Source organism: Sinohyriopsis cumingii, chromosome 2, assembly GCF_028554795.1.
Source record: "Sinohyriopsis cumingii isolate HCF-2022 chromosome 2, ASM2855479v2, whole genome shotgun sequence".
Classification (NCBI taxonomy): domain Eukaryota; kingdom Metazoa; phylum Mollusca; class Bivalvia; order Unionida; family Unionidae; genus Sinohyriopsis; species Sinohyriopsis cumingii.
Genome location: NC_142962.1, coordinates 142,276,285 through 142,292,138, shown reverse-complemented (window position 1 = coordinate 142,292,138; position 15,854 = coordinate 142,276,285). Strand labels below are relative to the sequence as shown.

At 35.0% G+C, this 15,854-nt stretch overlaps 1 protein-coding gene across 1 annotated transcript in view; it reads left to right on the top strand.

Moving 5' to 3' along the window:
• Window positions 1-15,854, top strand: part of LOC149805973 (fas-binding factor 1 homolog) — a 128,817-nt gene that overhangs the window by 32,585 nt on the left and 80,378 nt on the right. The window contains exons 9-11 of the mRNA XM_089950770.1: window positions 3,680-3,877; window positions 10,881-10,985; window positions 13,849-14,103. Of these exons, the coding sequence (XP_089806896.1) occupies window positions 3,680-3,877; window positions 10,881-10,985; window positions 13,849-14,103 (558 nt within the window). The remainder of the gene's footprint in view (window positions 1-3,679; window positions 3,878-10,880; window positions 10,986-13,848; window positions 14,104-15,854) is intronic.

Here is a 15,854-nt window from a genome sequence, read left to right as displayed (position 1 = left end):
GCTAATATTTCTCTATGAGTATGGGTTAAATATTTAGATTTTCATATTAATTGTAAACTTGTTTATAGTCTTGATTCTAAACTTAGAAACTTCTAGAATGGAAGTTTCCATTAAGTTGATGGAGTATTTGAAGAAAATGATAATTGTGACCTAGGTCAAGTAGATGGTATATAATCTTGTTTACCTGAGAATTACTCATTCTCTCCTTAACATCTGAAGCAGATTGTTGTGTTTAGTTTTTGAATTGAGTAGATTTATTTATTCAAATTATTATTCACTGGAATTACAAAGTGCTCTGTAATATTCTTGGACTGGAACATTAATTTGGAATTATAGTGCATTGAGACAAGAACATTTTGGATTATATTGTTGTGATACATCAAAAGACTGTTAGCGCATCATCACACTCAGTCCACTGGCACATTAGCACATCTAAACATTCAATATTGGAATTTAATTGGAACACCACTGTAATTCAATTGGAACTCAATACATTTGGACTTGTGATAGAACTTTTATGACTTTTGGGGATTTGATTCATAATCCTGTTAGTTCTTTTAGAATTTTCACTTTGTATTCTTGGGAAATAAATTATTTGTTGAATTTTACAAAACTGTATGGGTTTTGCTCTTTTCTGTTACTTAATTTAAGACCATGGAGTTGTAACGATACTTTAACATCTGCTAGTAAAAAACTAAAATGAATTTTTTTAAAATTAAAATTTTTTCCACAACTTTAATTTGGACCAAACACCTTTCACAATATCCCATGTAGCCACCATGTTCACATATGTGACATGTGTCAAACGTGAACAAAGAATCATAAATATAATTATATTTGTAGCATTCAAAATTATTGTATGACAAAGACAACTGTTGTTTAAAAAAAATACATTTTTTAAATATGTTGTCATAAAAAGCATACCATTAATACCATTAAAATCATCAAAAGATTATTCAGGAATTTCTGTATGTTCCTTATTGACAGAAACTACCTAACTACCAGTACAGTGAAAAAGTACTGTGGTATGTACACCGACAAAAATACCATGGTAAACTTGTTACTGCTCATCTCTATTAGACATACCTGAAAACACAGTTATATCTGTATTATTTGTATTCATACATATTAAGTCAAATTTAAATTGCCTGCACCTGCCTCAGGGCATAGAATGTCATGCTATATCACTTTACTTACATTATCAGTACCTTTTGGTTTCTATTAGATAACTTAAGTTCTATACCATGAAGGGGCCCCGAGTGGCCGAGTGGTCTAAAGCGCTCACCATTCCGGATCACTGCCATCTCACCTCTTTCAGCGTGGGTTTGAGTCCAAGGCTCGGCTAGCGTGGGTACGTGGGAAAGCCTGCCAGTAGCTTCTTGTGGGTCGGTGGTTGTTCCCTGGGTTTTCCAGGGTTCTTCCTCCACCAGTTATACTGGCCGCCATGTATTGCCTATCTTGTGCTGAAAAATGGCGTTAAACCCTAGAACAACAACTATACCATGAACTGTGAACATAATTTGTGGATGACTTTGACTTTTAGTAAAAAAAAGAAAAATAGTGAAACCCATGGATTTGGGTATAAAAAGTCAAAGGTGAAAGTAAATGTAGGTCAAAGAAGATGTATTGTTTCTTCAAATTTGCTTGCATCAAACTTCATGGATATGGATAGCTTAGGGCAAGTATAAAACTTAATGGATGGTTATGGGCAAGTATACAACTTCATGGATGGCTTAGGGCAAGTATACAACTTCATGGATGGCTTAGAGCAACTGTAAAATTCCATGGATGGCTTAGGGCAAGTATAAAACTTCATTGCTGACTTAGGGCAAGTATAAAACCCATTGATTTTGAGATAAAATATTCAAGGTGACACAAATAAAGAAAATTTCTGCAACATTCAATTGAATATATGCACTGAACTTAAGGCATTGATTCAGGGCATGGCTTTCAGGTTTATTACATGTATTTCTAATTTCTACATTAGGTATTATTTTTGTGCACCAATATTTAATTGTTATTTTTGCATGACCACATACAATTTTGGCCCAGATGTAAATGGTATTTTTACACACTTATCATACAAAGAGTAAAGATAACTGGTTACCAGATTTGTTTGACAGATGACAGTTATCATCAAACAAAGAAACATTCGATGAATATTCAGTTCTATCATTGAATGCAGTTACTTATTTGCCACATTAATAGGAATTTACTTCACAATGATTATTCAGTAGTTGCAGTGTGTATTAGTAATCACTGCAGCTCAATATTTCTTTCAGTTCTGTTTTAAATATTGTAAGTGACATCTCTTAAGTATCACACATTGATCAGTGGTTTATCCTAATCATTTGCAAATGGGATCAAGCTTAGCAAGGGAACCAAATGAAGGGCATATATGGTGCATGAAGGGCTTAGTTACATAGATAGGATTCGTTGTGGAGAAGTGAGACCCAAAGTTTATAGTCAGCTTCAAATTTCTGGCTTGGCATTCACAGGTTTCCTCAAGGATGGACAGAATTTTCATGAATACTTGTAGAGTAATCACATAATCACTGTTTTACTGATAGAACAAAAGAAAATCACGTTTAGATATTTCTTGAAATAACTGTCATCTAGCTTATTTGAAAAAAGAATCTAATTCTGTTCTGAATCAACAATATCACTAGAGTGTATTCACATTCATATGCAAAAAGCATGGTTGTAATACACAATATTTTCACAGGTACATGTGTGATGTGTATTGAAACCTCTTGCAGTAATGTTTTTACTAATCTTTTAAAGATTGATTATCTTGAAAATAAATTAATGTAAACAAAAAAGCAAAACAATTTCAATAGAAAAGTCACTCAAACAAAATTCTAAATGAGACTATAAAACTGTATTCAACCATTCCCTTCACCCACATCCCCTCATTTTTGATGTGCAGCCATTTCTTGATATTTTGAGTTACCTCACCTCAGTAACTTGTGCCCATGCTTATGCTGTGGTCTTTGATTTGTTTTTACCCATTGTGTTTCAGTTATTGAGAGAGAGATGTACTAGTGTAATGCTTTATAATGGGACCACCTTATAATGAAGTACATGAGACAGTACTCCCTCATAATACTGTCCAAAGGAGTTGTGTATCCTTATAATGAAGTACATGAGACAGTACTCCCTCATAATACTGTCCAAAGGAGTTGTGTATCCTTATAATGAAGTACATGAGACAGTACTCCCTCATAATACTGTCCAAAGGAGTTGTGTATCCTTATAATGAAGTACATGAGACAGTACTCCCTCATAATGCTGTCCAAAGGAGTTGTGTATCCTTATAATGAAGTACATGAGACAGTACTCCCTCATAATACTGTCCAAAGGAGTTGTGTATCACTTTCCAGCAATGTCCGCATTGAGATTTGTTATTGAGATTTGTATGCTGTAGTATTTGAAAAGTAATTTGAATTAAATCACAGCTTTTTTGGCAGCTGGCGCTAATAGAATCTATAACATGTATTGATTTTGAACAGTGAAACAGTTCAGTTTTCTATTAAGAAAAGAGGGTCATGATGAATGTTTAGTTCCTGTTGTGGTATTACAAGGAGATCAAGTACACAGATTATATTTAATCCTGGTTGGTTCAGTTTTTTATTCCTTTTTTGGTTAACAACTAAATAACTTTGATTTCCTTTGATAGAGTTTGATGAGACTGACCCACTAGCTGGGATCCCCCTATCTGATGATGAAGACCTTTCACTGAAGGAAACAAAAGAAAAGGAAAAGAGGCCTGCCTTAAAACCTGCTCTCAGCAAACAGCTGCCCAAAGAGGAGCCTCCAAGAACCATTACTTCACCACCCCCAAGTGCCACAACTGTAGCAGCCAAAAAAGAGCCAGGTCAGTATATTATTTAAAGAATACAAATCATATGGCGAATAACAATCCAAGCTTTCAAGTGCACTGGATCCAGCAAGGGATCACATCTGTCAGGGATTGATTAAGATAAATGCAATAAACTGACAATGAACAGTGCGAAACTAGTATCTAGCTAGCCTGAGTACTTTTGACTCTTTAATGAGTCTTTTTCAAAGGCAAATACAAAACATAGACTAGACAAACAAAACAGAAAAATGGTTATATTTGCGAAACTTTACATGGCTGTTTCTACAGGAATTCAACCTTTTAACTCTATTATGTGTCAACAAGTTTATTTTGGCTTGTTGCTGATACTGGAAAATATTTGTATTGACCTAGAAATTGATGAGCAATAATGACATCTGTTGTTTTATGTAAATTTATGTAAGCACAGATTATATCCCGTTGTTATAGTAGTCATAGGCTATTAAGCGAATTTAGAAAATTATTTAAAAGAAAATGTGTCGGCTGCAAGAGATAATTTTATTTGTGCATGGTTGTCTTTTTCTAGTCTTCTTGGTTTAAACCGCTTGGTTTCAGTGTTCTAAGGCGGCGTATCCAGTATGATTCCTTTTCTTTCCTGATTTGGGGACTCCAGTTGGGGTTGTGACCAATTGCAATAAGTGTTATATCACTGCACATGTGGCCAGGGGAGAAGTGTTCTGTGACCGGGCTTCTGTACAGCTTCTTTGTCATCCAATCAGATCTATGAAGGTTGATCCTTTTTTGTAGCTTTTCATTTTCTCCGACATACTGAAGGCTACAGATCTTAACATGTGATGAGATAAATAACATTCTCTGTTTTGCATGTTTTGTTTGGACCATGTATGTTTAATTTTTCTCTAGTCACTGTGCTAGAAAATGTCCTGGTTTCTATCATTTGTTGACAGGTTTTGCACCTTTTATCACCACAGGGGCCAGAGTTTTTCTGTTTTATTTGTCTGTCTTGCCTATGTTTTGTATTTGTCTTTGAAAAACACTCATTAAAGAATCGAGAGCACTCAGGCTAGCTAGATACTAGTTTCACTCAGTTCGTTGTCATTTTATTGTATATATATATATATATATATATATATATATATATATATATATATATATATATATATATATATATAATGTATCTAGATTCCATTTATTTATAGAAAAAGTGGAGTGGATTAGAGCACTAGTGCATGAGAATTAGGCATTTGATATCATTACTCATGACAGAGGTTTGATTTTTACTTGGAATGTATTAAAACTCTCTAACTCATTTAATCATTAGCTCTACTGGTCATAGACCAGAACTTTTGGGATTGTCCATTGTTCGTCTGCCATCTCTCATCAGCTATTATTATTACAATCTTGTTACTCTTCTAAAACAGTCATATCAGCATGGTGTTTCCTCCAGAAAACTTTCTATGATGCCATGTTGGTTCTGAATAAAAATGGTGCTAAGTTGACATTTAGTATATAACTGCTGAAGAATATCAGCTCTTGGCAGTTAAAATGAAGAAATGGTCTTATCTTGAATTCCTGATAATTGTTTTCAGTGAGTAGAGCATCAGTCTCTTTGGGGGACTCTTGGTATTGGTGTCAATCTGTGTGAAAAAATGTCATATAATCATGAATCCATACATACAATATGAGATAAAGGTATAAGCACTCTCCTCTCTGGTAAATAGATGTCATTTTGTAAGTATAGTTTTAAATATTTACCTTCATTTCTAAATAGAAATTCAGTAGGTTCATGCATTTAGCAGCATGTTAAATTCTTTTTGGCTGGAGGCTTGGTTCCTTGCACCTTAAGCCAATTCCTTCAACCTTGTTTCATCTCATCAAGTTTGTCATCTGAAGATAAACCAACGAATATTCAGTTAAATTAGTTAAAATACAACTTATTTTGTGAAATAAGCTTTGAAACTTGTAAAATCAAAATGGATTTCAAGAACAAGCAATCTGATATTTGGAAGTAATTTATTTACAGAGGTTGAAAATAGTGGAAAATGAAGGTTCCATAGAGTTAGCCAGCACAGGTAGGAATTCAAACGCAGTGTATAATCACAAAGATAAATCTCTTCAGATGGAGGACATGTCTGCAGAAACTTGATCAATAAAGATTCTTGCTCAACAACCAGTTGCAGTTTTCAAAAGTCTTATAACTTTTTTCAGAGTGAAAAGTAAGTCTAAAGCAAAATAACACCGAAAAACTAGCCATAATGTGTACATGTGACCTTAGACCTCTCAGCATAGTGAAGGGGAAGGCTTCAAAAGATTTTGCTCAGAGTTAAATCCCTCTTGCAAATTATTTTATTATGTTCATTAATTCTTTATAGTCTTCTTAATTTACTTTTTAGCAAGTTGTTCATAGGTCAGAAAACTTTTGGTTGACTTGTCCATTAACTGACCTGCCGTTGGAAAAGTTTGTCATCACTACTCATCCTAAACTACTTATAGAATTCCATGCACTTATACATCCCATGGTCTGATTGGTTCGTAACAAAAATGGTACCACATGGATATCCATCTTGAAAATCTATACTCCTCCTAAATGGATGGTCATATCAACATGATGTTGTCACTAAAAGACTTATTTTTATCTAGTTGCTCCTCAGTGATCTATTTGGTCCTCAGTGTCTAGTTGGTCCTCAGTGTCTAGTTGGTTCTCATTGATCTAGTTGGTCCTCATTGATCTATTTGGTCCTCGGTGAAAATAATGCTGATCTGAAATGCAGTATTGCATCACAGTGACCATCTTGAAATTTTTGTATCCCAACTTCTGGTCATATTAACATGGGGTTTTCACTAAAATACATCATATGATGTCTGGTTGCTCCAAAATATAAACATTGCCTAACAGCCACAGTAGCTTTCCTGAATGAGAAGTCTTATCAACGTGGTGTTTTCACCAGAAGACTTTTTTTATGTCTAGTTGATCCTAAATGAAAATGGTATCAGTGTGACGTCCAGTATAGCTATTGTGGAGGCAATATGGAAAATCCTGTACCATTACTCCTTGTGAATGGATGATCACATAAGCATTGGCTTTTCACCATAAAACTTGTTAGCAGCAGAGTTATTTTGACAAGAGATGATTGTAAAATGACTAAAAAAGTGCACATTCAACAATAGTTGGCTGCAAGACAAAGACTTAAATAAGTGGCTGAGGGAAGATATGACCTTGAAATACAGAGTGGTTTGCATAGTGTGCAAGACAAGCATCAGTATTGCAGGAACTGGAATTGCTGCCTGAAATTGCAGCTAATAAAAACAAACAAGCCTGCCTTTTTCATGTCAGCATTCATAGGGTCATTGCCATCAGTGTAATTTAATTCTTTGTCATCTGTGTCGTGAATCATAAGAGTCAATCAGCTTTGTCAGCAGTTTCTAGAAATTCAAGGAGTGACAATGGTGGTGCAGTTTTGATGACAGGTATCATACAAAGCAGTGATCTGCTAAAGCCTGAAATAGTATGGATGTCAAATGCCCTTTCCAGGCAGCAGACAAACTGGCAGAAGAGAAAATACTATAACCCTAATGTCTCAGTCCATTGGACTCAGAAGAAGAGAAAGAGAAAAAGAAGAGCAAGTGAAAAGTAATATAGCTGCAGCTGGAGGAGAAAGTACAGCAGTTAAAGAGCAGTGTTTAATATTTGGGTGCAGTTACAATTGTTTTGTTATTTTTGTTTCATATTTTGTTACATTTATTTATATCTTGTATTTATTTTGTTACTTGTAGTTGAATTAATAACTGGAAGTAAAATGCTTGATGCTGCAAGTAGTCCTTGCAAGTTCCTCTCCATTATACAAAACAAAGTCATATAGTGAGTAGAAGATAAAATAATAACATAAATTAAAGATTAATACAAATTAAAGATTAATAGAATATATACTTTAGGGAAAAGAAATGTATAATAGAAAATATTTCAAGTGATGGTGGTGGAAAATGAATGGAAAGTGGTGGATTTTACCCTAGAATATTTCTGTGTAAATTTCAATGCATATTATGTGCCTTTAAACTTACAAGCATGTTACAGTATAAATGAAATCTATATTGTTACTGTCAGTCATGACTGACACATATATGATAGTAAACTTTAAAAAAAGTAAATCCATAATAACTGTAGTATTAATATGGACATCAGATCAGGCATTGCCTGCTGCCATCAGTGACAGTATGTGAACTACCTGTGGCTGTTGATCCGGAGTAGACAGCTACACCTGATTCCCTCTGGTAAATCCTTTCTTTTTGACAGTATGTGAACTACCTGTGGCTGTTGACACAGAGTAGACAGCTACACCTGATTCCCTCTGGTAAATCCTTTCTTGTTGACAGTATATGAACTACCTGTGGCTGTTGACCCAGAGTAGACAGCTACACCTGATTCCCTTTGGTAAATCCTTTCTTGTTGACAGTATATGAACTACATGTGGCTGTTGACCCAGAGTAGACAGCTACACCTGATTCCCTCTGGTAAATCCTTTCTTGTTGACAGTATATGAACTACCTGTGGCTGTTGACCCAGAGTAGACAGCTACACCTGATTTTCTCTGGTAAATCCTTTCTTGTTGACAGTATATGAACTACCTGTGGCTGTTGACCCAGAGTAGACAGCTACACCTGACTTTCTCTGGTAAATCCTTTCTTGTTGACAGTATATGAACTACCTGTGTCTGTTGACCCAGAGTAGACAGCTACACCTGATTTTCTCTGGTAAATCCTTTCTTGTTGACAGTATATGAACTATCTGTGGCTGTTGACCCAGAGTAGACAGCTACACCTGATTCCCTCTGGTAAATCTTTTCTAGTTAATAAGGCAGTTGAGCAGATATGCTTATCCACTAGCTGTGAAAGCAGATGGCAGAGAGCTGTGTGGACAGTGCATGGCATTAGTTATGGTGCAGTTGAACTGATGGCCATCTGTTGCATTAAGACCTGTCTCCAGATGTCTCAACACTGTTTTGACACTGGATTGAAACAGGCCAAAAAGAGAGAATAAGGGCAACTCTGCACAACTGTCCCTCACTTAAATCCATCTCATGTACAAGTCATGTCATAAATATAAACATATACTAAAACTGAGTAAAACATAAAATATAACAAAAACATTGCTAGCCATTATTGTCATAATCATGATGATACAAAACATAATCATTATTATCATCCTTCTTGTCATTATCATAAAGTTACATGCATAGCACTAATACATAGTTCATGAGAAAATGATATATATGGTGGGTATATCATAAAGATATTTTTAGTACATATTTTTTATTTTAGTGGAAGTGATATTCATCAGTGGAATTATACCCTTGATTTTAAATGTACACATTTTATGAATAACATGAAATATTATTTATCTCTGTCAAATTTAGATGTCAGATATATATTGAGACATACACAGCTTGCAAAATGCAGAACCAATGGTTTGGTTTTAGGGTTTTATTCTCTCCAGAGTATACCATAACTAATCACCATATATCGTCACCGATCACCCAACCTAAAATGGCAAGTGAAAATTTCTGCTTGTAGAATTAATTTTCCAATCACTTGCCAGTCAGGTCAGTTCTGACCAGTTGACAGTTTCATTCATTTAAAAGGAAGTTTGTTTTCCATTTGTTTTCATCAAACTCATGCAAGCACTTTGGTCTCACTCTTTGATAGTAATAATTGTTTACCAGAAGGAAAGTAAACTTGTCTCAGTTTGTAATTAGTTACAACTAGTATTAGAAAGATCAAAGAACAAGTTCCAGAAAACAGCCTTTCACACAAATGAATTCAGGTCATTAGCATTGTCAGTTTGTACTGTTCTATAATACTGGTTGTCATGAGTAAATAGTTTATTCTGGGTTAAGTACAATTTTTGGTACTTAACAGCCTGAGTGAATTGATCTTTTAGAGATTTTTCAACCCATTAGCATGTTTGAATTTAGCAACCATGTGTGCCCATAATTCTTACATAAGTAAACTTCAATAATATCAGCGATTTATAAATTTTGTACAAATCAAGGATTTTCTGAGAACAAAAAAGACCAAAAAACTAAACTTATATAAAATTGCAGTATAAGAAAGTTGCTGGCATCATCAGATTGCTTGTGTCAAATCATAATGATGAATCATGATAAAAGGCTGTCTCCAAAAGCCAGCAACCAGTGGAATTCATCCATCTGTTGTACAATTTAGTGCTGGCAGCTTTCTGCCAGTGAATAAGTGCAGGATACTAACAGCAACAATAGATTTGAAAATCCTTCAATTGTCAGAAAGAAATGGTCACACTTTCACAAGAGATTGAGTTTTGTGGTTAAAGAGCAGAAATTACCTGCACTGTAGTCTCATGACTGAATTGCTTTCCAACTTCCTAACAACTAGTATTACATCAAAGGTGGATATTAAATCAGATTTAATATCCAACTTTGATGTAAGACTTGTTGTTAGGGTGTAGGAAAGGAAGTAAGTTATGAGACTAGGGGGGTTAATAAGACTTTTATTGTAAAACTCCATGGCTTAGGCTAAAAACCCAGTACTGAGTTAAACATTCAGGTAAGACAGTTCTTTTTGATAGATTATTGTAGAAATTTAAAATTTGTTGCAAGCATATTTAAAGCATGTTTTAATTAAATAAAGACCATTTTGTCAGTAAACTCTAATTTGACTATTGAAACTACAGACATATAATAAATATTGACCGAAAGTGAATCTAAAATTTGAATGTTTTTAAAAAGACTAAACCTAAAAGTACTTTGTATATTGAATAAATTTGTGCCACTTGTATCATTGTTTTCGAAAATAATTTTTTTGAGTATTCTCATTGACTGATTAGTTTGTTCACTGTTGTGCAAATTGTACCTGGATTTTTAATCTACAGTAAAATGCAATTTATGGGTATACCAAATATCCAGATACTCCCTGTTCATGTCAGTTCTCTTTCTTGAAGAAATGTCAGAAATGTGGACCATGAGACACACCTTGTGTATTTTGTAACTTACTTTTGTTGTTCTTTTGACAGAATCTCCCCGAAAGAAGAACCTATTTGATAGACCCCCAACAAGAAGTGGAAGTACCGATGGGACTTCCACGTTGGAAAAAGATGACTCTTCAACGCCAAAACCTGGTCAGTTCAAATTTACTACAAAAAAATATCTGTTCTCATCTGTAATTGTTCTGAATGCCTGGTTACTGAATTGATTGAAAGACATGAGTCACTTTAGTCTGTTTATTTGGTTGAATGACCAACAACAGTGGGGTAACAAATTATTTTCCTTTGTTAATTTTTATGGTCCTAAAACATAACTTGCATGTTAAATATGCAGGTAAGTTTTATAGCTAGTTTTTAAACTTTATTCCTTGTTGAAGAATATTTTTAAATCATTGACAACAGAGATAAGACATATCCATTCTTTAACAGATTCTGCTTTCCCTCTTTATAAAGTCCTGGTAATGTGATTCCAGACACAATGTCATACTGCTTTGGACTCGATGATTAGAATTAGACCATTGTACTTGAATTGGTCTATCAAAATGTATGACAGTATGGGTTGAAAGAAAACAACATTAAGCTTAGTATTATTGATTTATTCCTTTTTAAAACATTATTAATGGACAAAATTAAATGCATGGATATGGTTAAGTAAAAAAAATGTTTATTTCTAAATGTATTTTTATAGATGAATCTTGTCATATGCATTTAGACTACAATGTAAGAAGCCCTGCTCAACTTTCATGACAAATTAACTGTACCATTTGCTATTATTAGTTTACTAGTTCTTGTACAAAACGACATTTTCGTTGATACTTAATTTTATGGGAATGTCAATGAATGGGGGATTTTCTTCATAGGTCAGTTATTTTTCATTTGATCTTGAAATTCATGGTTTGTAGCCAACCAGAAATGCAGGAAAATTTGCCCTACACAAATAAAAGTGAATTCACATTTCTGATATTTAGTAAATTGTTTGGATAATTAGCTTCACAGTTCATACTAACAGTATATGATACTGACTTTTGGACAAATACACTGTATCAACATCATATCAATCAAGTCCCCTGATACACACATATGTTTAACAGGTAAATACTCCTGAAATTGCAAATTTAAACAAGTCCAGCTTTCTCCTAGACATGGATAATTATGTATACTCTTTCTCACATTTTTCACATAAACTGGGGCTGAATGGTCTAAAGCACTCACCATTATGGATCACTGCCATCTCACCTCTGTCAGTGTGGGTTCGAATCTCGGGTTTGGCCAATGTGGGTATGTGAGAAAGCTTGCCAGTAGCTTCTTGTGGATTGGTGGTTCTTTCTGGGGTTTTCCCGGATTCTTCTTCCACAATTTATATTGGCCGCCATGTATAGCCTATCTTGTGCTGAAAAATGGTGTTAAACCCGACAACAATAACATATGAACCACAATTATCTATTCAGGATGAATTGGCTTGATTGATGAGGTTTTACAGTCCACTAGTGCAGTAACAACACCAGTAACTTTCTTTTCCCAGATGATCTGCATGGCCTATGTACCATATCAGTTGTGGAAGTGTGATTTTGATTCAACTTTATAGTTTCTATATATTGTCAGGTCTAGTGGTTGAAGTTGGGCTCTGTAGAGTTTTCTAGCTTATCTTACAGCTTTAATTGCTACTGGATTTGCAGGCTGGCCTTGGTAGCACCATTATCAATGGAGTATCTGACTCTTCGCCTGAGTTTCCTTCTTGTAACTATTATCTTTTCCATTCTTTATTTTCCAGTATATTGACTGATCATTTTGGCAACAGGAAAGTATAGTAAAACCTAATATCATTGACAGTTTTAGCTGTATTACAGCACTAATTTTTTAAAATTATTTTGTTACTTATGGTACCTATGCTGAAGTTTATATGTATTTCAGTTTATCTGGGCAAAAACAATTAAAATATCTTGAAATATCTTGAAATCCATGCTTGCACATATGTTCTTTGAAAGCCATCTTATTTCAGTTTCTTTTAATTAAGAAACTTAATAAATTAAGTCTTTTACAACATGAATTCTTTATGAGAGCCACTGCCTAACAAGGCAGAGCAGTTTTTTGTATTATGTTCATACAAATGCTGAAAAGAAGTGAAAAATGTATGCTATGTCCAGGCAATGTGCTATGTCCAGGCAATGTATTTGAAAAACTATGCTAAAGCTGTGCCTTGGTATGGCATATTGACTCATAGAAAGTCAGGTTTTGGATGTATGGATGTGCTGTGGCCTTGAGAAGGTTATTTACTGGTGTTTAACACACATCCAACTGCAAATAAAATATACATAAATGTACCACCATGTAATGCCCTTATTGTTTTCTTGAAATTATAAACAGAATAACAAGAGTTGGCTGTTATGCTGGTCTGTATCAGTGTTGTTCTCTGTTGGGTATCTTCCAGTAATGTGGTATTTTGGATGTCTCACTAATCTGATTCCCTTTTTATTGAACTATTGTCTTTACAAGAAGTGGAACAATATCTTGCATGCCATTCTAAATCTGATCTAATTTAGTTTTGTGAATTGAATGGGATACGCTTGCCTCTGCTTATTGAGACCGTATATATGAAAATGAGCATGGTAAACCAGTCTGAATCATTCAGAGGATGTTGTTTTTATGACCATGCCATATCTGTGAATGGAGAAATATAGTGTTACCCTTGTCCATATATCCAGTCACATTACCTTACTTTACTTTACTTTAGGTTTTATTTTCACTCAATAACTTTTGAAGGACTTCATGGATGAAACCAGACTGGGTTTACATTAAAATGATATACATTAAGTTTGATTTTTACCATTTTATGATAAACATTTATGGAGATATTTCCCCTGTTTTGTTTATAACTTTGTTACTGTTTCACATATTATTGGTGTGAGCATCTTTGTCTTATGGAAAGATTTGAAGCTTTTTTTGAAAAAATTCATCAACGTAATATATGCATACTTTATCAACCACTTGGCATTTTTAGCTATCACAAAGAAAAAGTCAGAGGAAATGGTGTTTAGTGATGATGATGACTTTTTGGGAGGCCTGGGAATTGAGGACATGGGAACCAAAGCAGTGGCAAGTGTCAAGGCCAAACCTACAGAGATAGAGGATGAGGAGAAACCTGCCAAGTCAATATTTGACAAACTCCTGAGCCGTGACACTGTTTCTAAGCACCTAGAGACAAACAAGGAAAGGAGGGAGTTTGTTTTAGACCAGAAGTTCAGCAAGCCAGGGGGTAAATCCATCACAGTTTTTTATTGTCTTTCAAAACAAAGGATATAATAGCAATTTTAAGGGTTTTGTTCAGATTTCCTGCATAGTTATTCTTTGAGTCTTTCAGCTATGGATGAAAAGCACTGTCAAACTATCTGTAGCAAATAGGTGCCATTTGTGTTGAGCTGTATCATTAGCTTTAAGTCCCATTTGTGTGGAACTGTATCAGTAACTTTAGGTCTCATTTGTGTTGGGCTTTATCAGCAACTGTAGGTCCCATTTGTGTTGGGCTGTATCAGTAACTGTAGGTCCCATTTGTACTGGGCTGTATCAGTAACTGTAGGTCCCATTTGTGTTGGGCTGTATCAGTAACTGTAGGTCCTATTTATGTTGGGCTGTATCAGTAACTGTAGGTCCCATTTGTGTTGGGCTGTATCAGTAACTGTAGGTCCTATTTATGTTGGGCTGTATCAGTAACTGTAGGTCCCATTTATGTTGGGCTGTATCAGTAACTGTAGGTCCTATTTATGTTGGGCTGTATCAGTAACTGTAGGTCCCATTTGTGTTGGGCTGTATCAGTAACTGTAGGTCCTATTTATGTTGGGCTGTATCAGTAACTGTAGGTCCCATTTATGTTGGGCTGTATCAGTAACTGTAGGTCCCATTTGTGTTGGGCTGTATCAGTAACTGTAGGTCCCATTTGTGTTGGGCTGTATCAGTAACTGTAGGTCCCATTTGTGTTGGGCTGTATCAGTAACTGTAGGTCCCATTTGTACTGGGCTGTATCAGTAACTGTAGGTCCCATTTGTGTTGGGCTGTATCAGTAACTGTAGGTCCTATTTATGTTGGGCTGTATCAGTAACTGTAGGTCCCATTTGTGTTGGGCTGTATCAGTAACTGTAGGTCCTATTTATGTTGGGCTGTATCAGTAACTGTAGGTCCCATTTATGTTGGGCTGTATCAGTAACTGTAGGTCCCATTTGTGTTGGGCTGTATCAGTAACTGTAGGTCCCATTTGTGTTGGGCTGTATCAGTAACTGTAGGTCCCATTTGTGTTGGGCTGTATCAGTAACTGTAGGTCCCATTTGTGTTGAGGTATATCAGTAGCTTTAGGTCCCATTTGTGTTGAGGTATATCAGTTAAAACTTTATGTCCCATTTGTGTTGAGGTATATCAGTAGCTTTAGGTCCCATTTGTGTTGAGGTATATCAGTTAAAACTTTAGGTCCCATTTGTGTTGAGGTATATCAGTTAAAACTGTAGGTCCCATTTGTGTTGAGGTATATCAGTTAAAACTTTATGTCCCATTTGTGTTGAGGTATATCAGTAGCTTTAGGTCCCATTTGTGTTGAGGTATATCAGTAGCTTTAGGTCCCATTTGTGTTGAGGTATATCAGTTAAAACTTTAGGTCCCATTTGTGTTGAGGTATATCAGTTAAAACTGTAGGTCCCATTTGTGTTGAGGTATATCAGTTAAAACTGTAGGTCCCATTTGTGTTGAGGTATATCAGTTAAAACTGTAGGTCCCATTTGTGTTGAGGTATATCAGTTAAAACTGTAGGTCCCATTTGTGTTGAGGTATATCAGTTAAAACTGTAGGTCCCATTTGTGTTGAGGTATATCAGTAGCTTTAGGTCCCATTTGTGTTGAGGTGTATCAGTAACTTTTCCACCAATGTCATTACAATTTGTTAAGATTGGGGTTAAAGCTTTTCAGCAACACTTTGATCACGGACTTGACATGCAGGTCCATGTTTTCATGTTTCATAAATTAA